Source organism: Protopterus annectens, chromosome 11.part0 (genome assembly GCF_019279795.1).
Source record: "Protopterus annectens isolate FY-2018-M chromosome 11.part0, PAN1.0, whole genome shotgun sequence".
Classification (NCBI taxonomy): Eukaryota; Metazoa; Chordata; order Ceratodontiformes; family Protopteridae; genus Protopterus; species Protopterus annectens.
Genome location: NC_056745.1, coordinates 1474983640 through 1475011095, shown reverse-complemented (window position 1 = coordinate 1475011095; position 27456 = coordinate 1474983640). Strand labels below are relative to the sequence as shown.

Sequence of the window (27456 nt, the reverse complement as noted above, 5' to 3'; positions counted from 1 at the left end):
AAAAAGGGGTAGAATCTAAGTATGGCATGGATTGACTATAAAAAAGCATTTGATAGTATCCCACATTCATGGATAAAAGAGTGCTTACAAATGTATGAGATACACTATGCACTGATTGACTACATTACAGCGACCATGAAACAGTGGCAGACCACTTTGCAATTAAGCCATGATACAGGACAAAATATTATTCCAGGGAAAAAATTTCAAAGGAGAATATTCTAGGGTGACTCTCGGTAACCGCCTTGCCTTAAACCCATTAAGCTGTATACTTAACAGTTTAGGCCATGGCTATAATTTGGCTCCTAGAAAACAACAATGTATAAAGACTTCTCATCTTCTCTTTGTCAATGATTTGAAACTGTATAGCTCATCAGATGAGGAACTGAAAGCACAACAGCAAGGTGTCAAAACTTTTTCAGATGATATAAGAATGTCATTTGGTCTTGATAAATGTGCAAAAGCAACCTTTAAAGCAGGAAAACTGCAACACCAAGAAAACATCACTTTGGGACAAGAATATGATATAAAGAATTTGAACAAGAGGGAGTGTATAAATATTTAGGAATTGATGCAGGATCAACAATAAAACATGAACAAATGCGAACAAAACTTAGTAAGGAATACTTTAGAATACTTAAATTAATCTTGAAAACAGCGTTGACATCTAGGAACAAAATTCAAGCTATAAACCAATTTGCTCTTCCTGTCCTAACTTTTATTTTGAAGTGATTGACAGGCCCCAAAACATGTTGGATAGATTAGACAGGAAAACAAGAAGGATGCTTCATGCTCACCAAATGATTTATAAAAATCAGTGTATATCAAGATTATATATTCCCCATTCTGAAGGACTGATGGGGGTCCTTGAAATTGATTACATGTATAGGTCTACAATTGTGGGATGGGTCTATATCATATCGTCAGACTTGTATAAGTTTGAACGATGTAATATCGAACCCAAAAGTCTGAAACTGCACAATAATGAACACACAGAACAGTGATTTTTTTCCCAGGGAAAAAATTACTGTTCCCTAACAAAAAACAAAAAAACCCTCCCATAAACCTTAAACTAAAACTAAAGAGGGACACTTCACCCCCCACACCCCCAATGTAGGGGGCTGTGCCCCCCACACACCCCTACTTAAATATACGAACTCCGAGATTGCACCACAGTGGAGGAAATAGCAATGCCCCGAAAATGGCCCCCCCATTTTTTCCCTGGGAAAAAATCGATGTTCTGTGGCTTCGCTATTTTTGCATTTCGGACTTTTGGGTTCGATATTACATAATTCGAACTTATACAAGTTCGACAATGTGATATAGACCCTCATGGGACTGCACACATATCTGCTGACCTCACGAGACCCAGACATAGAGAAAGTTTTGAAACATGAGGAGAATAAATCTAAAATAATGTCTCTGCTTGGTCTAGCAGAAGTATATCGGTGTCAAGCAGGAATGGAATTAGATAAAAATCAGGCAGCAACTGAATGTGCCAAAAAACAAAAGAAAGAATATAAGGGAAGGACCAGATGAGAAGGCAAGAAATGTGGAAAATGCATAGATATAGTTGCAGTATAGAAAACTTCTGGAAGAACTTCATACTGATCAGGAATGAATGCAGGAACGGTTAAGGAGAGGCAAATTCAAACCAAGAGGTGAAAGGTTAATATTGGCAATGCAAGAGATTGGGCTATGTACACGATGGTTTACAAAGTCCATTGAACATGTGGGAGAAACACACAAATGTAGGTTTTGTATAACAGAATTGGAGACAGTTGCACACTCCATTGCTGGTTGTGACATACTAATGGCAGAAGGACTGTATACTGAAAGGCATAATAATGTGGCAAGACTGTTGCACTGAGGATTGTGCAAACATTATTGTACTGAAGTGGCTGAAAAACACTGGAAACATGAGCCACAAAGCATCACAAAAAATGATGAAGTTTACATCACATGGGATCACCCATTACCAACAGTTCAAAAGACAGAGGGGAGAAAACCAGATATAGTGGTTCATGAAAAGAAGACAAAAGTAGCATTGATCATTGAAATCGCCACACCCAGTGACTATAGTGTTTTGTGTACAGAGAGACACAAAGTCATAAAATATCAAGATTTACAGGCAGAAACAAGAGCAATGTGGAAGAAAAATACCCAGACAGTTCCAATAGTAGTAGGAGCAATGGGTCTTATAAAAAAGAATCTACAGTCATATTTAGATATACTACCAATACATGTAACCTCAATGGGTGTTCCTTCGTTGAAGGTTGCGCGTTAGGCCCGGCAAGCCAGCACGTAAAAATCTACTGCCAATCATTAGTGGACCAGAGTTCCGCTGTGGTGACCCCTAACCAGGGAAAGCTGAAAGACACAAACAAACAAACATGTAACCTCATACAAACTGCAGGAGGAGTCATTACTGATACATATAACTACGTATGAATTGCAGGAGTCATTACTGGGCACATTGCAGGTGCTGCGAAGAGCACTTCTGGCTGACATCAAAGATTGAAACAATAGGGAAGTAAATACTGTGGGAAGAAATAGCCAGGGAATTGTTATGGCTAGGCTTGTATAGACCCTAGGGCCGATAGCCTAGTACCAACCTATGAACCTATAATACTAATTTCATGAACTTTAATTGTACTTTGACTAAGGAATGAAGTCTATTCCCATCATGGTATTAGGAACCCAAAAGACTTGGAGAAATTAAAAAAAATTACACAATGTAATGGTATCAACATGGGGTGGACCATAGGCCAGGAAAAAGTTCCTCACCAGGTCAGTATGATGGCTTCTCTCTTGGCTCATGCAGTTCTGCATTTCTAAGTGGTACATCTCGCAGAGTCAGTGCATGGAATACACTGGGCATCAGTGTACAAGTTCCTCTCCCAATGAAGAGAGCCTCCCCATGTGGGGGGTTGGAGGCAGCTGCAGAGGCAGGACTGTAGGGACCAAGCATGAAGGAATATGAAGTCAACTGCGACAGAAAAAAACATGTTCACTGCTTAAACATTTGGGACACTGCTTGCAATCTTACTTTACGTACTTCAAATGCCAGATTTTATATTCCCTGAAGATGAAATAAATAGATGGGTTTAACAGTACGGATTTGAAAACATTTAATTTAGCAGGGGATATGGGAATTTTTAAAAATATAAAAACATACTAATAAGAAAGGCTTACTCTGTAGTATAACTATTCATTCTTCATGCAATTTCATTCTGATTGTTAAAAGTAATTGCCATGATGCAGTTTATATGCTAATTAAACCATTGACTTAGGAATAACCCAGCACTAGATGTGTGTAAACCAAACATTACCCACACCCAGTGCTATATTATCAATATTCTACAAGTCTGTTAATACTGACTTTCATGTGTCTTGTTATTTGTAAATATTTATTTAGTGTGTGCAGTAAGTTGCACTGTCTTTCACTTTTTAGTACTAAAAATAGTTTGCCATACTTTTACTTCAAGAATGTAAAAGTAGTTGCAGATTTACTGTCTTGCTGGTTTCTGTATTTAAGTTAATCGCTGTTATTACTTGTAAGCACTTTTCTAGACAGTAGCCTTTAAATGAGATGGGTTTGTATTGTTCTAATTTATATTATTCTGCAAAACTGTTACTTATTGTAGATATGTCCACAATTATTTGTTTTATTGTTCTTCCATTTGCCATAATGCTTGTTAAGCAATTTATTAAACTTTAATTTTATCATGTTGTTATGTATTTTTATGCTATGTATGTTTCTCTAACTTGTATATCATTTTTGTGGAGCTTTTCTTCCTGATCTCTGCTGATTAGTCAGTCAGAATATCCTGGATTGAAAAAAGAAAATATATATATACACATATATACACATACATACACATACAGATATATGGGTCTACTTCAGTAGACCGAATTTGCAATTTCCTGAATTGCAGATTATGGACATGACAACACCAAACGTTCAATAAACTGAACATGAACATTACTGTTTTTTTTTTTTACAGAGAATGGAGACACTTGGCCAGCATGGTGAAATTTGCCCTTTTCCCCACTGTAGTGTGATCCTGGAGTTGGTATATTTAGTTGGGAGAGTGTGGGTGGGTTTGACATACTTCTGTGTGTTATTTTGTTAAATGTTGGGCAAGTGTCTTCTTTCCCTGTAAAAATGTCAGTAATGCGATGGTTCACTTTATTGCAATTTCAGTGTTGTTGTCTCAGTAATCTGCAGTTCTGGTAAGTGTAAATTCGGTCTTCCAAAATACACTTCGAAATTGTCCCTTTGCTTCGCAACCAAAAGTGGCAAATTCAAAAAGCAACTTAAAATTCATTTCCAATATGCATGAATCTGTACTTGTCAGGAAATACCCCAACAACTTCTTCTTCTTCTCCTCTCAGTTAAGACATCGACCTGGTATCTGCTCTCTAAACTGTCTACACATATTACTCTGTCTACAGCTAGTACCTATGCTATTAAATGCATCTTTGTTGTACTATGTCATGATGTTACTCTGAATTGTATATTACAGATTTTTTTTATTTTAGGCATTGCTATATTCCTTGTAAATAACTTAATGCTAACCAAACTTCTCAACCAGTTTGCTACTGCATTCTCAAAATACTGTACTTTTTCCTTGTAAATATTCATGTTGTATACTTCTCTTTCTCCATTTTTGTACTGCTAAGTATCTTACAACTTTAATTGTTAGTTTTTTTTATCTTATTTTTTTTTTTAATTGCTTTCCTGGAGCTTTTCTCCTTAGGTCTTCCCTGAAAAAGGGCTCTCTGGGTCCAGTTGGAGTAACCCGGTTAGCAAATGTAAAAATAAAATAAATAAAACAAATAAAATCTCTCTGTCTTTTGGCTTTTCCCAGTTAGGGGTCGCCACAGCGGATCACCTTGTCTGCTCATGATTGACAGTGGAGCTTTTACGGTGTTGAGTTGCCAGCCTGGCACCCAGCCTTCCATAGAAGGCACACACATGCACGCACTCACGCCTAGAGCCATTTTTTTTAGCATGTCCAATCCATTTGCAGCATGTCTTTGGGGATGTGGGAGGAAACTGGAGCACCCGGAGGAAACCCACATGACCACAGGGAGGACATGCAGACTCTGCACAGAAGACACTCCAGCCAAAGATCGAACCGGAGAGCCTCTTGCTGTGAAGCGACAATGCTAACCGCTGCACCACCGCGGCTGTCCAAAAATAAAATAATAAGTATATATAGATATACATATATGTGTGTGTATATCTCTCTCTGTCTCTCCCTCTTTATATATATATATATATATATATATATATATATATATATATATATATATATATATATATATCTGGGAGCACTACAGAATCCTGAAAGCTCAAAATCCTGAAAGTTCAAAATCCAGAAAACTCAAAATCCTGAAAACACAGGATACCAACACTTACTATATTCCAGCACAAGTCCACACAGAAACAAAACACAAACCATATTGCTCTTCTCCAAGTATAAGCAGGGAAGCAAGCCCCCCTGCACCCCTCATGTGGGGGGCTGCACCCCACACACGCCCTGCAACTTAAATATATCAACTCCGAGATTGCACTTAGTGTACTGAAGTGCAATCTCAGAGTTGTCATATGTAAGTAGCAGGGGGTGTGGGGGGGGGGGTGCATATAGTTGAAGGGTTACATGTTTCTGCATGTACTTGTGCTGGAATATATAAGTGTTGGTATCCTGTGTGTTTTCAGGATTTTGAGTTTTCAAGATTCTGAGTTTTCAGGATTTTGAGTTTTATATGTGTGTGTGTATATCTCTCACTGTCTCTCTCTTGTTTTATATATATATATATATATATATATATATATATATATATATATATCTACATATATGTGTGCATCTCTCACTGTCTCTCTCTCATACGTATATCTATGTATATGTGTGTGTGGTTTCATATGAAACCATCGAAGTTTTTTGCTTTACTTTACGTATATATCACCATGCACAAGTGCTGCGACATTTCTGTTTCGACGTTTTCGAATTCGACGTTTTGGACGACGACGGTATACATTTTCGATGGTTTTAGCTTTCGATTAACAGGTCCCACTCTTCTCACTGTCGATGTACTGTAACTTCGATGGTTTCATATGAAACCATATATATATATATATATAAATATATATATATATATATATATATATATATATATATATATATATATGATATATATATGCACCATAAAAATATCTATCTATATATATGTGTGTGTCTATATATATATATATATATATATATATACACACACACACATATTTATTATTTATTTATCATTTGTTAACCGGGAAAGTCAGAACTTGGAACAAAGCCAATTTTCAGCTGAGGCCCGGGGAGAGATGCTCTAAACACATGCTTTTGTAATGTAGGAGGAAACCAGAGCACCCAGAGGGAAACCCACACGAACACAGGGAGGACATGCAAACTCTGCACAGAAGCCACCCTAGCCGAGAATCAAACCGGAGAGCCTCATGTTGAAAGGTGACACTGCTACCACTGCACCGTACACATACTTTAGTAATAGTTGAATGATGGGCCACTGTTGTTGTAACTCCCTAACCCCATGTGAAAAAATGGAAAAAAAAGTGGATATGTGGATGGATGGGTGTATCTGGATGATATTATCATATAATTGATTAACTGTTGACAGGTTTTATTGGAAGTACATAAAACTGAATCTCGTGGTATATCTTTTACCTTTTAAGAAAGGATTATTATGAAGTTCTGGAGTAACTATTGTAGTATTTATATTAATAAAGTTGTTTCAGGAAAAAAAATACTACTGCATAGTATAGTTGTTTTCCACTGAACAGCTATTTAGCCTGAGCAAAAATACTCTCATAAGTATAATTTTCCCAACTTTGAATTCCATCTACAACCATTCTAGAGTGTTCATTAAGTGTAGTTATCCTTGGGTGTACATCCTGCCATTTCGTTTGCCTTAACTGTTGCATTATGCTGAGATCAGTAAAGATACTTTGCAGGATTCAAAAATTTTACACTAGCGAGGCAAGGTCCTTTTCATTGATTTATGCTATAAACACAATTAAAGTGGGATGTTGTCATTTATAAATGTTCTACCACCAAGAGGAATTTTTTAGTGCAAATCATCATAAATTAGTTCATGTAGTACATAAATTAGTAAAGCACAGCATATTTCCAATTAGCATTCCACAATACCAAAGGTAACTAAAAAAATGTCATTTATAAATGGAACAGACCACGTAGTGCTTGACGGGCTGCTCATTCTGATTTATTTCAGGTGATCTAGAGCAGAAGTCCAAGTACTGCAGTTACCCCTGTCCTTTTGGGCTTCCTAGACACTTTCTTCTGCTGACTTCTGGTAGACAGGGGTGTGGATTCCAAACTTCCAGTTGCTTCTTCAGTACCTACCGCTCAGTGCTGCTGTACTATGTATCTTTCTTCAGATAGCACTATACTTTGCCCTTTTATGAAAGGTGTATGGCACTATGACACTATGGCACTATGGGACTACGGCATTACAGCACTATGGCACTATGGCACTATGACACTATGGTACTATGGCACTACAGCACTATGGCACTATCGCACTATGGCGCTATGGTACTATGGCACTACGGCACTATGGTACTACAGCACTATGGCACTATGGCACTGTGGTACTATGGCACTGTGGCACTATAGTACTATGGCACTACAGCACTATGGCACTATGATACTATGGTACTATGGCACTACGGCACTATGGCACTACGGCACTATGGTACTATGGCACTACAGCACTATGGCACTATGGCACCACAGCATTACGGCCTATGGCACTATGGCACTATGGCACTATGGCACTATGGTACTACAGCACTATTGCATTATGGCACTATGGCACTATGGCACTATGGCACTACAGCACTATGGCACTACAGCACTATGTAACTACAGCACTACGGCACTATAGCACTATGTCACTGCGGCACTACGGCACTATGGCACTGCAGTACTATGGTACTATGGCACTATGGCACTACAGCACTACAGCGCTATGGCACTATGGCATTACAGTACTATGGTACTATGGCACTATGGCACTATGGTACTATGGAGATTGTTTTGCATTTCATCTTTATTTATACTTTAATGTTACATTAAAGTATAAATGAAGATAAACTGATAACTCTGAATATTATAAAGATTAAACAATGACTAAACATTTCAGAATGTTAACCCACCACCAACTCCCCCATGCAAAACAAGGTGATACCAACCATGACAACATTAGCTATACAATAAATATTCCCCTCCCCACCCATGCCCCTAAAGGCTGTCATGGGTTGTGGCTGCCTTGAGCACTTCCACAAAAATTGTAATAAAAACCTAAGCTAAGCATAGTGTACCTAGTCAAGTAACCAGTACTCATCTGCAAATAAAGATATTTGAACTTAAAGGAGAACTTATTACTTATCTTTTCATTAACTGGATGAAAGAGAGAATCTATCTAGAGATCAGATCTCTTCACCCCAGACCAGGAGACGCCAGTACTACTCCAGGAAAGCCAAAGGAATTAACCGCCATATTACTCAGTTTAAGTGCAACCTAGACCAGTGGATGGGGAATAGGAAATTTACACTGGGCCTGGCACCCATGTCCCTTATGGACAGAGGTAGCTTATAAATGCTTGGCCCTTAATGTCCTGTTCGGATACAGCACATCATTGTTCTTTCGGGAACACATGGCTAGGCTTAAAAGCCTAGTAACAGTCTATATGAATCTATCAATCTAAATCAGATAAATAAGCAGGTGAAAATAACATTACACAAAAACATGACTAAATGCAGTAATGTGTAAAAAGATGAACTTTCCTCAACTTTTGTAAATTCTAGAAACCCTTTTAAACTTTTCAATCAGTGTACACTAGCTCAGTTCTCTGCAGTCTTGTTGGAAATATCTTGCTCAAAGCTTTGCTGAAGAATTCTGGACAAAGCTAAAAATAATGGAATGAAGGACAAACACCCAAAATAATGAACAATGTTTAAATATTACTCTAATTCACAAAAAAGTTAGCAGAACAATATGAACTAAAAGTTATTCTTATAAGTGGTAATATATTCCATGCCTATCTACTTATTATATGGCACTAAATTCTTATTGTAACAATTGTTAATATCTGCTATGACTTCTTGGATAGAACAGATGCTAGTTATCTACTGAAAGTACTATATTCTTAATCTGTAACTATGTTTGTAATATTTTAATTGCTAGGATTCTTAATCTGTAACTATGTCTGTAATATTTTAATTTGTGGAGTTTTTCTCCCTGGGCCTCCGCTGAAAATGGACCTGCGTCCAGTCGGACATTTCTGGTCAACAAATATAAATAAATAAATATATATCATGGGATGGGTAAGGCCAAACTATAACCAAATTGGGCAGGTTAGTTCAAGCACAAAAAAGGGAACCTGGCTAGGCTTAAAATGGCCTCCAAGAGTATCTAACCTAGTACTTACCTATGAATCTATGAACCTATGATGGCTGTTGATTGTGGCCGAAGCCCACTTTATACTGTACCTTTAAATTTCATGACTCCACACACTAATCTGACTGCCACTTTGGAGCTCTCTGGGTACTTTAGTCTTCTCCCTCAACCTGATACACAGTTTCATATCTCACCGGGTACTTTAGTCTTCTCCCTCAACCTGATACACAGTTTCATATCTCACTGGGTACTTTAGTCTTCTCCCTCAACCTGATACATAGTTTCATATCTCACTGGGTACTTTAGTCTTCTCCCTCAACCTGATACATAGTTTCATATGTGTTGTTTTGCAAATGTTTGCTTTGAATTTCAGCTGTTTATTTTGTAACAACCTTATTTCTGTCACATCCTGAACAGACGTACTAAGGCTTCTTATAAATGTGATTCCTTTGTTTTACTTAGCTCATGAGAAACCACTATGTGATTTTTACTATCTGTAGCTTTAAAGGAATATCTCAGTCATTAGTCTTCTTTTTCAAAGTATTTGAAATTTCAAATTAATACTGAGAAATCAGACTTAATGATCTGATTATGCTTTGAATACATGCATCTGAGACCTGAAAACAGACAACTGTTACAGACTGTTTCAATGTTTGGTCCCAGACTTCCAACAACATTTTAAAATTCAATTTCCTTTTTGTTTGTTTTCCAGTGCATTCCTTCAGCAGTTGTATGTTTTGCTATAGCAAAAAACAAGATAAGCGTGGTGAGTTATGCCCATAATAAATCATTTCAATGCTTGCAAATTTACTTTACAAAATGTAACATATCGAAATGATTTCCTTTCAGATTTCTAGCTTTCAGATTATCTTTGTTTCAACATTTGCTGTCACAACAACCTGTCTGATATGGTTTGGATGCAAGCTTGTCCTGAACCCATCTGCTATAAATGTAAGTTGTAAGACTTGCTAGCTGTGGTTGTCATACATGTTTTTTCAGCAGCTTATAACTCTGTAGAAGAAGTTATGGATTTCAGGAAATGTCAAGGATATCAGTTTTTCTTTTTTGAGATGTTTACACGTGTCTGCAGTAGGCATAAACTGTAGACACTTCTTACAGAGCAAACAAGCAATGACAGAAATAAAAAAGCAAACCTTTACAATCTTTTAATGAATATTGTTTCTGATCAACTGAGGTTCCTGTCAGTCTTGCATTTATAATCAACCCATTAAAGGCAAGTATAAACAGTAATATAAAACAAATGGAACCAGTTTAGTAGCTGCCCAGAAAGGATCAAAATCTTTGTCCTGAAAGTGTCACTACGGTTTGCATAGTAGTACAGATGGCTCTGGTGTCTGTGATATGATGTGAAGATTGTTTCTTAGTAATCTGCTCCGCTATCTATTATTTTAATACAGATGACTAGAAAAGCAAATGTTATATAATGGCAACAGGATCTTAACTGGATCACAAACGATTTCATAAATTGTGAGAATGATTATATATTTCTCTAAAATGTACATTGCACTACCATATTTCCAGAAATGCTTTGACAGAATGCAGCAATATAAAAGCCTTCAAGAGTATGCATTGTGCCTATTATTTAGATTCATGACCCAGTTAGATCATGCCTTCCTATCTCAATTCCACAGCAGCCATACATATACTGTAGTATTTTTCTGAATGCTTAAATTATTTGCTGTTAAGTTTATTTGCTAATCCCCTGTAGTCCTTCCCAGCATCCTTTACTTGTAGACTGGAATATACAGTGTCTGTCCTCAGGCTGCTCAGTAAGCTGGCTATATATATATGAGTAGCATATATTGTTTATACAGGTGTAGTGTATCTACTGTTTTGTGCAGGTGTAGTGTATATATTATTTTATGCAGGTGTAGTGTATGTACTGTTTTGTGCAGGTGTAGTGTATATACTATTTTATACAGGTTAGTGTATCTATTGTTTTGCGCAGGTGTACTGTATTTATTATTTTATGCAGATGTATGTACTGTTTTGTGCAGGTATAGTGTATATACTATTTTATACAGGTTAGTGTATCTATTGTTTTGCGCAGGTGTACTGTATTTATTATTTTATGCAGATGTATGTACTGTTTTGTGCAGGTATAGTGTATATACTATTTTATACAGGTATGGTGTATCTACTGTTTTGTGCAGGTGTAGTGTATGTAGTGTTTTGTGTAGGTGTACTGTATATACTATTTTATAGAGGTGTAGTGTATCTGTTGTTTTGAGCAGATGTAGTGCATATACTATTTTATGCAGGTGCAGTGTATCTACAGTTTTGCATAGGTGTAGTGTATATACATAATGTGTTATATATATGTATTGTGTACCTACTGTTTTGTATAAGTTTAATGTACATAATGTTTCATATAGTGTAGTAAACATACTGTTTTGCATGGGTGTAGTGTACACATTGTTTTGTGCAGGTGCAGTAGACATACTGTTCTGTATCCGTGTAGCATACATATTGTTTTGTATACATGTAATGTACATAATGTTTCATACAAGTGTAGTAAATATATTGTTTTGTATATGTGTCATGTGCTTAGTGTTTTGCAGGGTCTATATTAAATAGTCAAATGCTTAAATGTTCAAATCACTAAAGCTCCCCTGCACCCCCCACACCCCCGCTACTTAAATATACCAACTCCGAGATCACACTACAGTGCAGGAAATGGAATTTTCTGTTTCCGCACTGCAGTGCACTGAAGTACGGTCTCGGAGTTGGTATATTTAAGTAGCGGGGGTGTGGGGGTGTGGGGGGTGCAGTGGGGCTTGCCCCCCTGCTTAAACACTTTATATTTAGTTTTTTTCTTTTTTAATTTTTTTTTAAATATTCAAACATTTAAGTGTTTGATTACTAAAGTTCGATCTTTAGTGATTCAAATGTTTAAGCGTTTGAATATTTAATATAGACCCGTTTTGGATGGGTGTAGTGTGCATACTATTCCTTGCAGGTGTAGTTCACACAATGCTTTGCAAAGGTCTAGTGTACATACTGTTTTACACAGGTATAGCATACCTACTGCTTTATATAGGTTTAGCGTGTATGTTTTGCACTGGTGTAATGCACATACTGTGTTTTCTTCTCTCTGCATATTACTACTTGGATGGATTGTGGTATAGGACATGCTCTATATTACTAATATGCATTGCAGTTTTGTTTGGACATGCACTAGATTTAGTACTAATATGCACTGCAGTTTTGTTAGAACACGGTCTATATTTAGTATTAATACACACTGTAGTTTTGTTAGGACATGCTCTATACTTAATACTGATATGCATTGCAGTTTTATTGCTGTGCTTGGATAGCTAAAGAGTTTCACATCAGTAGTTTATTTTTTTTCTCTTAACTGTAATATTTAGGCAAATGTATACAATGGGGTGCACAAAGACAGCCAAATATCAGTTAGGGAAAACTAAAATTCATCACAATTTTCACAAAAATGTGCAGACTGTGAAAAATGTTGAGGGTTAATCCTCATCTCTCTGCAAATTTGATTTACTCTAAATATAACTTTATGGTAGGTAATATTTCATTATGGGTGTTTTCCTGTTGTTTGCACAGCTTAATAAACCTTTTCTGTCACCTGTAGTTTTGTTGAAGTGTATCATCTAAAACAATTGTGCTCCCATATTATGTTACTACGATCCTAAACATGATGCTTCTGATATTATTTAGTTTTAATATATGCAAGTTTTCTCTTCCCTCCGTAATATTCTCCTGACATTTTTACCAAGTAGTGTCTTTCTGTTCTCTTGTATGGAAGCTGTAAACATTTTACTAATCTATTTAATTCTTCCGGACTGTACCTCAAAGCAGACTGCTTGAGTTTATGGTACTTAAATAACATGATTACTTCTCTGTCCAGGTGTAAGATTTCTCTACTTGTGATGAAGCATTTCACTTGAGTGACTAAACAAACAGAACAGGATGAAACTGAGTATCTGAAGCCTACTCTCTCTGTATGCATACACTGATGTGTTAAATGTGTATGTGTGCGCGCGTGTGTGTGTGTGTGTGTGTGTGTGTGTGTGTGTGTGTGTGTGTGGATGGGACTGGAGTGGGACTGAGGACGTAGAATGCATAATCATAGTAATGTGGAACTTGATGCAGGTAACATGAAGAAAAAGAAACTACGTTTGCTAGTGATGCCTTCTTTATGATATGTAGGAGGAATGAAATACCCTCAGTGACCACTGTTCCAATTAAAAGCACATGTAGTACTACTACTTTGTTTAGGGGCTATTTTCAGATACTTTATAAAACACAAGCAAATTAACTTTTTAAGGATTTTCTGTGTTTTAATGAGTGACAGTTAATTACTTATACTTTGAATGTTAATGTAGAGAAATGAGTGTAGAAGCAGCTACAAGTTGTATACTATTTACAGAGCAAATCTGTATAACGTTCATTTTTGTCATGGTGACTCCATGAGATAACAGGATAAAGCCCTCTTTGCATCCCAGATGACCCAGGTTTAATTACTAGTCTTGGAACAGGAGAAGCAGTTTGGAGTGTGACCAAAATGATGGGCGGAGTCCTGCTGCAAGAGACCAGAATCATGGGTGAAGACCTTTTGCAAGAGACCAGAATGATGGGCGGAGTCCTGCTGTAAGAAACCAGAATGATGGGCGGAGTCCTGCTGCAAGAGACCAGAATCATGGGTGGAGTCCTTTTGCAAGAGACCAGAATTATGGGCGGAGTCCTGCTGTAAGAAACCAGAATGATGGGTGGAGTCCTGCTGCAAGAGACCAGAATGATGGGCGGAGTCCTACTGTACGAAACTAGAATGATGGGTGGAGTCCTGCTGCAAGAGACCAGAATCATGGGTGAAGTCTTGCTGTAAGAAACCAGAATGATGGGTGGAGTCCTGCTGCAAGAGACCAGAATCATGGGTGGAGTCCTGTTGCAAGAGACCAGATTGATGGGCGGTGTCCTGCTGTAAGAAACAAGAATGATGGGCGGAGTCCTGCTGCAAGAGACCAGAATCATGGGTGAAGTCCTGTTGCAAGACACCAGAATGATGGGTGGAGTGCTGTTGCAATTGACCAGAATGATGGGTGATTCCTGCTATAAGAAACCAGAATGATGGGTGGAGTCCTGCTGTAAGAAACCACAATGATGGGTAGAGTCTTGTTGCAAGAGACCAGAATGATGGACAGAGTCCTGCTATAAGAGTAACACTTGGGGAAGGTCTGGTATTATCTTTCAATGCACAGTGACTTGGGGTGGACAAGCCTAGTCATGAAATGCATGCAGCCCAGCTGAATATCATAAATGTGAAAAAGTATACATATGTAAGCATCTGGCAGTATCCAGGCATTGCACCGTGCCTCTTGCCAGCTAGGAGACGGCTGTTAGGCATATAAAAAATCCTAACCTCAAATAGTATCATTAAACAGCAAAATAAAAAATAAAAATAAAAAAACACAAAGAAAGTGAAGACCACCAACTGCAGAAGCCTAAAATCCAAGATTGTTTAATACGTCAGTGCCTCGGTTAGGAAGCCTTTTACAGAGTTAGCATCACAGTAGCACAAGCTACACTTAAATAACAAATATCACTTCATTAATCAATTAACTAAAACAATTAAACACAACCTAATAATTAACACAATGCAGCAAAGCCTTCCACTCAAGTTCTTTGTTTAAACCACAAAGCACCAAAGTGACAAACATTAAAATACAGATTTTTGCTTCTTTATATAACACTTTAAGTGCAACGTCATCCTTAATTAAAATTTGTTCTAAAATACATGCTTTTAGACTAGTATAAGACCCCAAGTGTACTGCATGAACATGTGATGCCACAGGGCTATCCAAATTTTGATTCTTAATGCCTCTAACATGCTCTTGTACTCTGATTTTACACATTGTTAATTATTTATTGTAATTTATGCTTCTGCGGTTGGTGTTCTTCACTTTCTTTGTGGTTTTTTTACTCCAATAATAGCATGCCTGCTGCTCATAGCACTGGCCTGTCCCTCCTAGTGCCTTCTAATCTCAGAAGTGGACAGGAACCAATGCGCCATTTGTGGAATTTCCTTGATGGCGATGGGGAGATGATGGGGTTAAAAGAAAAAGTAAACGGAAGTTTATGTAGAAAACAAGGGGATCTTGATTTGCCTTGTTGGTATCACCCTAAAGGTTATGTTTTATTCTTCATACCTGAGACCTAAATTTATGATCCATTTTGATTTTTTCCTAATTTACTGATTTCTGCACTTGTCTTTAGTTGTTTAATGTATTGGCATTTATTTAAACTGTAATTGCTTTAATATTGCTACACACTCAAGTGTGTTAGCTTGCACTGCATTTGAATTGTTTTTACTGCTGTTTTAGTTGCTTTTCTGTAAAAAAAAAGTTCTAAACTTGTTTCTCACCTTTCCTGTAACTAGTCTAGTCCAGATACAGATTTGCTGTATCCAGGACTGTTTGCAAGCTTCTGAGCCCCCCCCCCCCAAGCCTTTCTGTGTTGGAGGGAAGCCTTTTAGCTTATCAGTGGGAGAGGTAAGCACTAGGTAGCCTATCTACCACAAGAAGAGTGGTTTCTGGCCTAGAAATTGTAGTTTACTGGCCATTTGGGCAGTTTTTTCCCTCCCTTTCAACTTTCTGATTTAAAAGCCCATGTTTGCATGGGTTTGCACTTGTTTAAGCTTTGCGCAGCGGAGCCGAGCTGAGGTAAAATATTACTGGTACCAGAAAGTCTGCTCTTCAGTTTTTCCCTTAGATCTTTCTGTCTCTCTTGCACTTCAAATAGCTTAATCGCATTGCACTTCAACAGGTTTTTGTAGCAATTATTGTAGCACACCTAAGTGCCATCAGAAATAGTCGTTCTTCACGTAAATAGCTCCAGTACTTACTAGTTATGACCACCTCTCCTAGCATGGTTAAAGGGCAGTTCCCTGTGCTTTCTCCTATTAACTGGGTGCACTTGGGCATTCTAAGTCAGTGTAGCAACTGCCTCATGTACCCAGACAACCCTCTTCTCTTACCTCCCAACACTCAGACTTGTGAGAGATGCACTTATATCACCAAATTGGAAGCTATGCACTCTCCAGCCAAGACCAGACTAGCTGGTCAAGAGGAGAAGGTCAGCACCTGCACCACACCACAGGGAACACATAGCCCTCCAGAACACCCACCATCACAGCTCACACATAAAAACACAAACCACACACCCACCTTCATGGTGGCTGTCAATAGAAATTTACCCAAACAGCAGAGACTTCCAAGATAGAAACACACTCGACCACCACAACAGAGCTCAAACCACAGGACACATAGCTTACCTCCACAGTGTGCCCCTCAATCTAAGACCCTAAGGCTAAACACCTTGCCCAATACACTAATCATAGGTCACTCAATAGTGAGGCACACAGATTTCCCACTCACTAGGTTAAATAAGGAGACAGTAACAGTCAGCTGTCTATCAGGTGCCAGAATCTGACGCATAACACATGCACTCAGGTCATTCCACAACAAGTACAAGTATTACTCTGTCATTGGCCATGTGGGTTTGACTGACCAGAGATGCACCTCCCTGGACTACATGGAAAGAGACATGGTGGAGCTCTTGGATTATGTCGCCAAGGCAGGTATGACCATAGCCCTGAGCAGTATCCTACCATCACCCAAAATGATACCACAGTACAAACAAAAAATGATTGACTTCAACAATTGGCTAAGTTTCTGGTGTCATTCTAAGGGTATCCAGTATCTGTCTGCTTGGGATGACAAGATTGACAGACCTTGATGTTTTGCCAGAGATGGCCTGCATTTGTCACCCCTGGGTTTCCGGGTACTGGCTAAGGCTCTTGCCATCCCTATAGTGCCTTTTTTAGGCGGTGTTCTAAAGACCAAATAACAGCTATAAATAAATGCAGTCTGAGGGTCATGCTGCTCAATGCTAGAAGTCTAAATCTCAAGATGCACTCACTCGAAGCGCTCCTCAAAATGGAGAACATCAATATTTGTGCTGTAACGGAGACCTGGTTTAAAGCGGCAGAAAACACCTCTGTGGTATCAGGCTATATAAGTCATTCCACACCTTTTGGCCCCGAAACATGGACTGAAACACCAAAGGCAGTGGTGTCTCCATATTCATAAAGGATATGCACACCTCCAGACTAGTAGCCCAACATAACGCATCTGAGTTACTTCAGGTACAACTAACATTGGGTAAGATGGCGATCCAGGTCATAACCTGCTACAGGTCCCCAACCATGTCCCTAGACTCTTAACTGTATGTTCTTAAGCACCCTGGAATCTACCAAGGTCCAACCCAACACTCTCTTACTAGGAGACTTCAACTACCCTCCATCAACTGGGAAAACTACTCAAGCACCAATATACTGGTCCAATGCTTCCTGGAATTCATCATTTCCAATGCTCCGGACCAGCTCATTCTGACCCCCATTAGAGGAAGCAACATCCTTGACCTGGTTATTACTAACATGGGCGATCATTGCTTTACACCAATAGTCAATCCTTCCCTGGTCAGATCTGACCATAAACTAATCAGCATGGAAATCCACATCTCACCCACACCCCTATAAAGGTAAACACCTTAAAAAACTTCTCCAAAACTGATTTTGGAGACTAAAAATGTAGGTGGCTAACTTCATGGCACCCATGTCACTGGAAAATAGATGCATGACTTCCAAATCATACACCAATGCACTGTAGGAACATGTGCATAAATGCATGAAACTAGCCATACCCAACAGAACCAAGATGCTCTCCTCCAAAAAAAGGAAGTCAGTCTGGTGGTTCCCTGCTATTAATAAACTCTATAACAGAAGGAAGAAACTGTTGCAGGAAAAGGTGAAGTCCCAAGACTGAAAAACCTCCCTTATTAGCCTGAACAAAAAGTTGATATCCCTCATCAAATCCTCCAAAGCCAGCTATGAGGGCAGAATTGTAGCAGACACTAAAAACAATCACAAAGCCTTCTATAGTTATATCAAAAACCTCCATAGTGGCAATACCCAGATTTTCTCTGGGTTACTGCACAATGGTACATCCTATACTGAGCCAATAGATATTGGCAACATACTGGCTGATAGATTCAGTACCAACTTTACCCCTCTCTCCCTCCCTAAAGGACTAATCTCAATACCGGAAGAATGCCAGGCACCCAGCATTACTGCAGCACAGCTTAAAGCTGCATTGTCCAGGGTCAAAAATACAGCTTCCATGGGACCCAATAATATCCCTGTCTGTGTTTTACATGAACTACAAAGTGAACTGGCACCACATCTGTGTGCCCTGTTCAGTCACAGCCTCATCTCAGGCTTTGCCCCTATAGAATGGTGCACTGCCACAGTCATCCCTCTCCATAAAGGGGGAGTGATTACAGACCCTGGGAATTATCACCCCATTAGTCTGATAGGTCTGCTGTGTAAAGCTATGGAGTGCATCATCATGGACCTGATTAACAAAGATATAGGAAATCACCAAACTCTAGACCCCACGCAATTTGAATTTGTGAAAGGGAGATCATGCCTGCACAACCTGGTTGACTTCTTTGAGTCAGTCACCAGGGCTGTGGATGAAGGAAGGCAGTACATACAGCCTACCTTGAACTGGCCAAGGCTTTGATACCATTCCTCACTTGGGAATTACTGATAAACTCACCAAACTAGGCATCAACCCCTGTATCACTAGATGGGTTGCAAATTGGCTCACAGATAGAATACACAGTGTGAAAATAGCAAACTTCAAGTCAGACTGCCGACCAGTCATGCATGGAGTCCCACAGGATCAGTCCTGGGTCTTCTCCTGTTCGGCATATACTTCTCAGAAGTCCAGGCCAACACAAAGGGACTCTGGCTGACCAAGTTTGCACATGACTGCAAGCTGGGAGCAATTATTAACTCCCCAAGTGATGCAGACATCCTACAGAAAGGCCTCACTGAGACTAACGACTAGCTTAAGGCCAAAAAATGTGTCATCATCCCCTTTGATAAAAACTCAGTTCTCATTAATTACCACATCAGTGGAAGCCCACTGAACACTGAAGGCATTATAAGAGATCTGAGGATGCAAGTTGACAGCAACCTCTCCTTCGATCACTACATTGCCACTGTGGTCAGAAAGTCCTTCTATGTAGCACATCTCATTACCAAGGGTTTTGCATCCATGAAGAAGTCATCATCTCTCTATACTCTTCCCTCATTAGACCAGTCATTGAGTATAATGCTCCATTTGGCATGTACCTCACTAGACACCTGCAACAGCTGGAGAGGCCACAGAAGTACCTCACGAAGAGGATCCTAGGCATTAAACACATGTCCTACATGGACAGACTCAAAAGACTCCAGCTATTTTCTGTCTCATATCGTCTACTTAGAGGCAATCTCCACTTGACTTACAAAGCCATGTCTGACTTAGCTCTGTTAGAAATGTTACATCTAAAGAAATCCCAATCCCTCCACACTACATGCTCCAGAGCCCTCAACTTCATTACCACAATCAACAAAACATGGTGGAGGGACAGGTTCATAACCCAGAGACTGCCCATGCCCTGGAATAGACTTCCCATACATGTCAAGCAGAGCACCTCACTGTCCCTCTTCAAGAGAAATCTTGATGAGTGGATGGGTAATAGAAAGTTCACCCTGGGGATCACTCCAGTGGTTCAACTTGATAGAGGCACTGGGAGCTAACATCTGGGGGCACGATGCCAGGGAACTTCTATGGGCTAGGCTTTTAAAGACTCCAGGGCATAGTAAACACCTATGAACCTATGATGAGTTCCTCATACTTGGGACCTAAAGTTTATGTTTTATTGTCCACACCTGACAGCTGTGGCATGCATGATGGCTTAGAGGCTAATTTGCTCCTGTATGAAGTGAAATGTGGGGATGGCGGCTTCATGGGAATAAACAAAAGGGAGGTGTAAGCTTGCATGATGTAGTGCAGGGTAATGTCAGAACAACGCAGTATAAACACACATATGGCATCACTATTAGGTACTCTGCCAGTGTTAATACTTCGTAAAAACATTGTACTACAGACTGCTGTAGTACAGATCTGGACTGTACAGGAAGCCCCTTGAATGTGCGTTGTGATGTGGAACACAGATTTTACAGCAGGATAGACTATTTGTATGTGTTTAATTGTGCAAAGGCATAGAGCTCATGGAATCACAGCATATTACTGAGTTTGCTTTCAGCTGATGGAATGATTCAAAGAAATGTTTTGCTATTGAAGACTAAGCAATGCTTTGCATGCTTTGAGCAAACTATGTATGTAATGAGGGATAATAGGTGGGAGATGACTTGTGTAGTTTAAAAGAACGGTATTTGTAGTATATATAAGAATGTGTGTGTGTGTATATGCATACGTGTGTTTATATGTGCAATACGTATGTGCATGTGTTTGTGTTTGTGTGTGTGGTTTGTGTGTGTGTGTGTGTGTGTGTATGTGTGTATGCATACATGTGTTTATATGTGCAATATGTGTGTGCATGTGTTTGTGTTTCTGTGTGTGTGTATGCATACGTGTGTTTATATGTGCAATATGTATGTGCATGTGTTTGTGTTTGTGTGTGTGTGTGTGTGTGTGTGTGTGTGTGTGTGTGTATGCATACATGTGTTTATATGTGCAATATGTATGTGCATGTGTTTGTGTGTGTGTGTGTGTGTGTGTGTGTGTGTGTGTGTGTGTATGCATACGTATGTTTATATGTGCAATATGTATGTGCATGTGTTTGTGTTTGTGTGTGTGTCTGTGTGCATCTGTGTGTGTGTGTTTGTGTGTGTGTGTGTATATGCATACGTGTGTTTATATGTGCAATATGTATGTGCATATGTTTGTGTTTGTGTGTGTGTGTGTGTGTGTGTGTGTGTCTGTGTGTGTGTGTGTATGCATACGTGTGTGTTTATGTGCAATATGTATGTGCATGTGTTTGTGTGTGTGTGTGTGTGTGTGTGTGTGTCTGTGCACATACATGTGTTTACATGTGCAATATGTATGTGCATGTGTTTGTGTGTGTGTGTGTGTTTGTGCGTGTGCATATACATGTGTTTACATGTGCAATATGTATGTGCATGTGTTTGTGTGTGTGTGTGTGTGTGTGTGTGTGTGTGTATGTGTGTGCATGTGTGTGTGTGTGTTTGTGTGTGTGTGCACATACATGTGTTTACATGTGCAATATGTATGTGCATGTAACAGCAACGACCAAAAGAACACCAGTGAGTAACAGCTCAACTTTCTAATATTTAATAAACATAATAAATACTCTGTAAAGGCTGTTGGACGAGGTGCTAGAGAAGTGAGATTTTTCTGTTTATTAAATATTAGAAAGTTGAGCTGTTACTCACTGGTGTTCTTTTGGTCATTGCTGTTATATGAATATTCAGAAGTGTTGTTGTCTAATATGTATGTGCATGTGTTTGAGTGTGTGTGTATGTGTGCTCATGAGTGTTCATAGGTATGTGTACTAGGCTAATGGCCCTGGGGCCTTTACAAGCCTAGCTATATGATTATCCTGGCATAGTGCCACCCGACCTTAGTTCCCAGTGCCTCTGTCGAGTAGGGCCACTGGAGTTATCCCCGGGGTGAATTTTCTGTTACCCATCCACTCACCAAGGTTTCTCTTGAAGAGGGTCAGCAAGGTGCTCTGCTTGACATGTATGGGAAGTCTGTTCCATAGCATGGGCAGTCTCTGGGTTATGAACCTGTCCCTCCAGCATGTTCTGTTAATTGTGGAAATGAGGTTGAGGTCTCTGGACTGTGTCGTGCCGTGGGATTTTGATTTCTGTAGATGTAGCATTTCTAACAGAGCTGGGTCAGACATGGCTTTGTAAGTCAAGCAGAGGTCACCTCTTAGTAGGCGATATGAGACAGAGAATAGTTGGAGTTTTTTTAGTCTGTCCATGTAGGACATGTGTTTAAGGCCTAGGATCCTCTTTGTGAGGTACTTTTGCAGCCTCTCCAATTGTTGCAGGTGTCTAGTAAGGTATATGCCAAATGGGGCATTGTACTTGATGATTAGCCTAATGACAGAAGAGTAGCAGGAGACAATGACCTCTTTCTTCCTGGATGCAAAACCCTTAGTAATGAGATGTGCCACATAGGACTTTCTGACCACAGTGGTAATGTGGTGATCAAAAGAGAGGTTGCTGTCAACCTGTGTTCCCAGATCTCTTATGACATCATCTGTGTTCAGTGGACTACCATCAATGTGGTAATTCATGGGAACCGGGTTTTTCCCAAAGGGAATGACGACACATTTTTTGGCATTGAGCTTTAGGCCATGATTCTAACACCAGTCGTTGGTCACAGTGAGGCCTTTCAGTAGGATGTCAACATCACTTGGGAAGTTAATAATGGGTCCCAACTTGCAATCGTCTGTGAACTTTGTCAGCCAGAGGTATTGGCATGGACTTCAGAGAAGTAGATACCAAACAGGAGGGGACCCAGGACCGAACCCTGTGGGACTCCACTAGTGACTAATCAGCAGTCTGACTTAGAGTCAGCTACTTTCACACTGTGGGTTCTATCTGTGAGCCAGTTTGCAACCCACCAAGTGATATAGGGGTTGATGCCAAGCTTAGTGAGTTTTTCTATGATTCCTGAGTGGGGAATGGTATCAAAATCCTTGGCCAGATCATAGGCTATATGAATCACCTTGCCTTCATCCATAGCTCTGGTAACTAACTCAAAGTAGTCAACCAAGTTGAGCAGGCATGATCTACCTTTCACAAAACCAAACTGTGTGGGATCCAGAGTTTGGATATTCCCTATATCCTTGTTTATTAGGTCCATGATGATGCATTCTATAGCTTTGCATATCAGACTCATCAGGCTAATGGGGTAATAGTTCCCAGGGCCTGTAGTCACTCCTTCTTTGTGGAGAGGGATTACTGTAGCAGTGTGCCATTAAGCAGGGACAAAGCCTGTGGTGCGGCTGTGATTGAACAGGGCACACAGGTGAGGTACCAGTTCACTCTATAGTTCATGTAGAACACAACAAGGGATATTGTCAGGTCCCATAGAAGATGTATTCTTGGCCTTGGACCGTGCTGTTTTAACCTGTGTAGCAGTAATACTGGGTGCCTGGCAATCTACTGGCATTGTGATTGGTCCTTTGGGGGAGAGGGGTAAAGTTGGCACTGAATCTGTTGGCCAGTATAATGACAATATCTGTTGGCTTGGTATAGGAGGTACTATTGTGCAGTAGCTCAGAGCAAATCTGGGTATTGCCATGGAGATTCTTTACATAACTATTGAAGGCCTTGTGGTTGTCTTTACTATCTGCTGCAATTTTGTTTTCATACCTAGCTTTAGAGGATTTGATGAGGGATCTCAACTTTTTGTTGAGGGAGATAAGGAAGTTTTTCCAGTCTTGGGACTTCACCTTATTCTGCATCAGTCTCCTCCTTCTGTTGTAAAGTTTGTTTATGGCAGGGGACTACCAGATTGGCTTCCTTTTTTTGGAGGAGAGTGTCTTGGTTCTATTGGGTATGGCGAGATCCATACATTTGTGTACGTGTTCATACAGTACATTGGTGTACGATTCGGTGGTCACGCAACTATTCTCCATTTGCATGTGTGCCGTGAAGTTGGCCACTTCTGTTTTTAGGATCCCAAAGTTAGCTTTGGAGAAGTTTTTCATGGTGGTTATTTTTGCTGGAGGGGTGGGAGGGATGTGGATTTCCAAGGTGATTAGTTTGTGGTCGGATCTAACCAGGGAGGAGCTGACTATTGGTGTAGAGCAATGGTCGCCCATGTTAGTAATGACCAGGTCAAGGATGTTGCTACCTCTACTGGGGGTAAGAACGAACTGGTCCAGGGCATTGGAATTAATGAACTCCAGGAAATGTTGGGCAAGTGTATTGGTACATGAGTAGTTTACCCAGTTAATGGAGGGGTAGTTGAAGTCACCTAGTAACAGAGTGTTAGGTTGGACCCCAATGTTCTCCAGGGTGCTTAGGAATGTGGAGAGGGAGTCTTGGGACATGGTCGGGGACCTATTGCAGGCTACGACCTGAATCGCTGTCTTACCCAATATTAGCTGCACCTGAAGTATCTCTGTTGCGTTATGTTGGGCTACCAGTCTGGAGGTGTGCACATCCGTTATAAATATTGAAACACCACTGCCTTTGGAGCTTTGGTCCAAGTTCTAGGGCCGAAAGGTATGGAATTAGTTATAGCCTGGTAGTGCAGGGGTGCTTTCTGCTGCCTTGAACCAGATCTCTGTTACAGCACAAATGTCGATGTCCCCCATTTTAAAGAGTGACTCGAGCAAGTGCATTTTGAGATTTAGACTTCTAGCGTTGAGCATCATGACCCATAGATTGCATTTGTTTGTAGCTGTTACAGTGTGCGTGTGTGCGTGTGTGCATGCACGCGTGTGTGTATAATTGTGTGTCTATGCATACGTGTGTGTATTTGTACATGTGAAATGTGTATTAGCATGTGTTTGCGTATACATGTGCGAGCGTGTGTGTGTTTGTGTGTGTGTGTGTGTGTGTGTGTGTGTGTGTGTGTGTGTGTGTGTGTGTGTATAAATATGTGTAACTGTTTACACATGCATATGTACTAAAATATATAAATATGTTTATCTTAACAATAGAACAAGAAAAGGATGTGCTAAAATGTACATCTGTGCTAGAGTACAATGACCTATAACAATAGGGTCTCCTATCATAACCTGGATATTATGCATTTGAGACATAGATGTCAAGAAACCCACCTTGAGAGTGAAGCTTAATGTGAATAGGTTTATAGCTTCTTAGAGTACTACTAGGCTAACTGCCCTTGTGGGCCATTTTAACTCTAGCTAATTACCCCATGTGAGAATCAAAACCTTCACCCTGTGTTTATAAGGTAAAAACCTTAACCATTCTGCCAAGTTTTGGCATACAAGGTGAAAACACATAACATCTTAAGTTATGATCAGTGAGACCTGATTATTAGTTTGTAGGGTTTTGCGAGCTCCCTTCTACTTCTCTTGGAGAGAGGAAAACAAGTGAAGTACTCCAAGCATTTTACAGCTTAGAAAGCCATAACACACAACCTGTTGGAAGGGTGGCTTAATGGTTAAGGTGTTTGCCTTACATACACAAGGTACAGGCTTTGAATCTCATAGGGGATAACTGGCTAGACTTAAAATGGCTCACAAGGGCAGTTAGCCTAGTACTAACCTATGAACTATGCTGCTATCGTACATCTCAGATGTCCCTCATTTTTAGAGATGTCCCTTATTTTGTCTAATTTTCCCTCCTAATGCTGCTGATTTGGGGAGAGAAGGAGTTTGATTACACTTAATAAATAATGAGAAATAATTAGACTTACAGACTTCTTTAACTTCAGAAAATACATGTTAATTCACATTCTGTTATACTGTTAATATCATAAGTTAATAGCATGTTTAAAATGTGTCCTTGTATTTCCCTGGTTCTGGAGATAGGAGGTTGAAAGCTATGGATGCTAGACAGAGAGTGGCCACTCAAGAGCCACATCAGGAAGCCAGGAGACACTCGATTCAGGCTTCCTGATGTTCTTCTGCTGGGATTACTAAGCACCGTTAATACTGTAGTGCAAGACTAGTGCTTAACAATGCAGGAATACTTGACAAAAGCTTGTTAAGTACCATTCTGATGTCAAAAAGATGCCTATGACTGTCTTTTCACTAATTTTGGAGCATATGAGCATCGTAATTATTGTGCTCCATGTACTACACTTTTTGTTAATCACTAAATTCATTGGCACTGTACCAGCATCATGACTAACTTATCCTTGGGGAAGGAACTAACTGTGGAAGATAAAGGAACTATGAGGTGGAGCTTGATCACCTCTCCACGGGGAGGAGCTAGCTGTTAATGAGAGGAATGAAGAGGTGGAGCTTGATCACCACTCCATGGGGAGGAGTTAGGTGTTACTGACTGGAATGATGAGGTGGAGCTTGATCACCACTCCATGGGGAGGAGTTAGGTGTTACTGAGAGGAATGATGAGGTGGAGCTTGAGCACCTCTCCACGGGGAGGAGCTAGCTGTTAATGAGAGGAATGAAGAGGTGGAGCTTGATCACCTCTCCACGGGGAGGAGCTAGCTGTTAATGACAGGAATGATGAGGTGGGTCCTACTCACCACTCCACGGGGAGGAGCTAGCTGTTAATGAGAGGAATGATGAGGTGGAGCTTGATCACCACTCCATGGGGAGGAGTTAGGTGTTACTGAGAGGAATGATGAGGTGGAGCTTGAGCATCTCTCCACGGGGAGGAGCTAGCTGTTAATGAGAGGAATGATGAGGTGGAGCTTGATCACCTCTCCACGGGGAGGAGCTAGCTGTTAATGAGAGGAATGATGAGGTGGGTCCTACTCGCCACTCCACGGGGAGGAGCTAGCTGTTAATGAGAGGAATGATGAGGTGGAGCTTGATCACCACTCCATGGGGAGGAGTTAGCTGTTAATGAGAGAATGATGAGGTGGAGCTTGATCACCACTCCATGGGGAGGAGCTAGCTGTTAATGAGAGGAATGATGAGGTGGGTCCTACTCACCACTCCACGGGGAGGAGCTAGCTGTTAATGAGAGAATGATGAGGCGGAGCTTGATCACCACTCCATGGGGAGGAGCTAGCTGTTAATGAGAGGAATTATGAGGTGGGTCCTACTCGCCACTCCACGGGGAGGAGATAGCTGTTACTGAGAGGAGCGATAAGGTGGAGCCTGTTCACCTTTCTTTGGTAGAACGGTTGTGAATACACGTACAAGGAATGCACTCCATCTTGACTACCTTATGGAGACAGAGAATTACCAAGAGGCGCTTTGCTTTTAAGGGAGGGGGTCACCAAAGAGAGGGGGTCACCAATGGGATGTCTCTAATATACATGGATTGCATGCTAACCCCGTGGGGCATAGCAGGGCATACATATGAGAAATGGTAGGGCCATGAAGAAAAAAAAAAAAAATAATAATAATAATAATATTC

At 40.1% G+C, this 27456-nt stretch overlaps 1 protein-coding gene across 4 annotated transcripts in view; it reads left to right on the top strand.

Annotated features, from left to right (window-relative positions):
• MLC1 (modulator of VRAC current 1) overlaps positions 1–27456 on the top strand; it is a 789519-nt gene that overhangs the window by 134565 nt on the left and 627498 nt on the right. For 3 of the 4 annotated variants that reach the window (XM_044088780.1, XM_044088778.1, XM_044088777.1), the window contains exons 3-4: positions 10195–10248; positions 10332–10433. The exons of the other annotated variant lie outside the window; for it this stretch is intronic. In XM_044088780.1, the coding sequence (XP_043944715.1) occupies positions 10195–10248; positions 10332–10433 (156 nt within the window). The remainder of the gene's footprint in view (positions 1–10194; positions 10249–10331; positions 10434–27456) is intronic. 4 annotated transcript variants of the gene reach the window in all.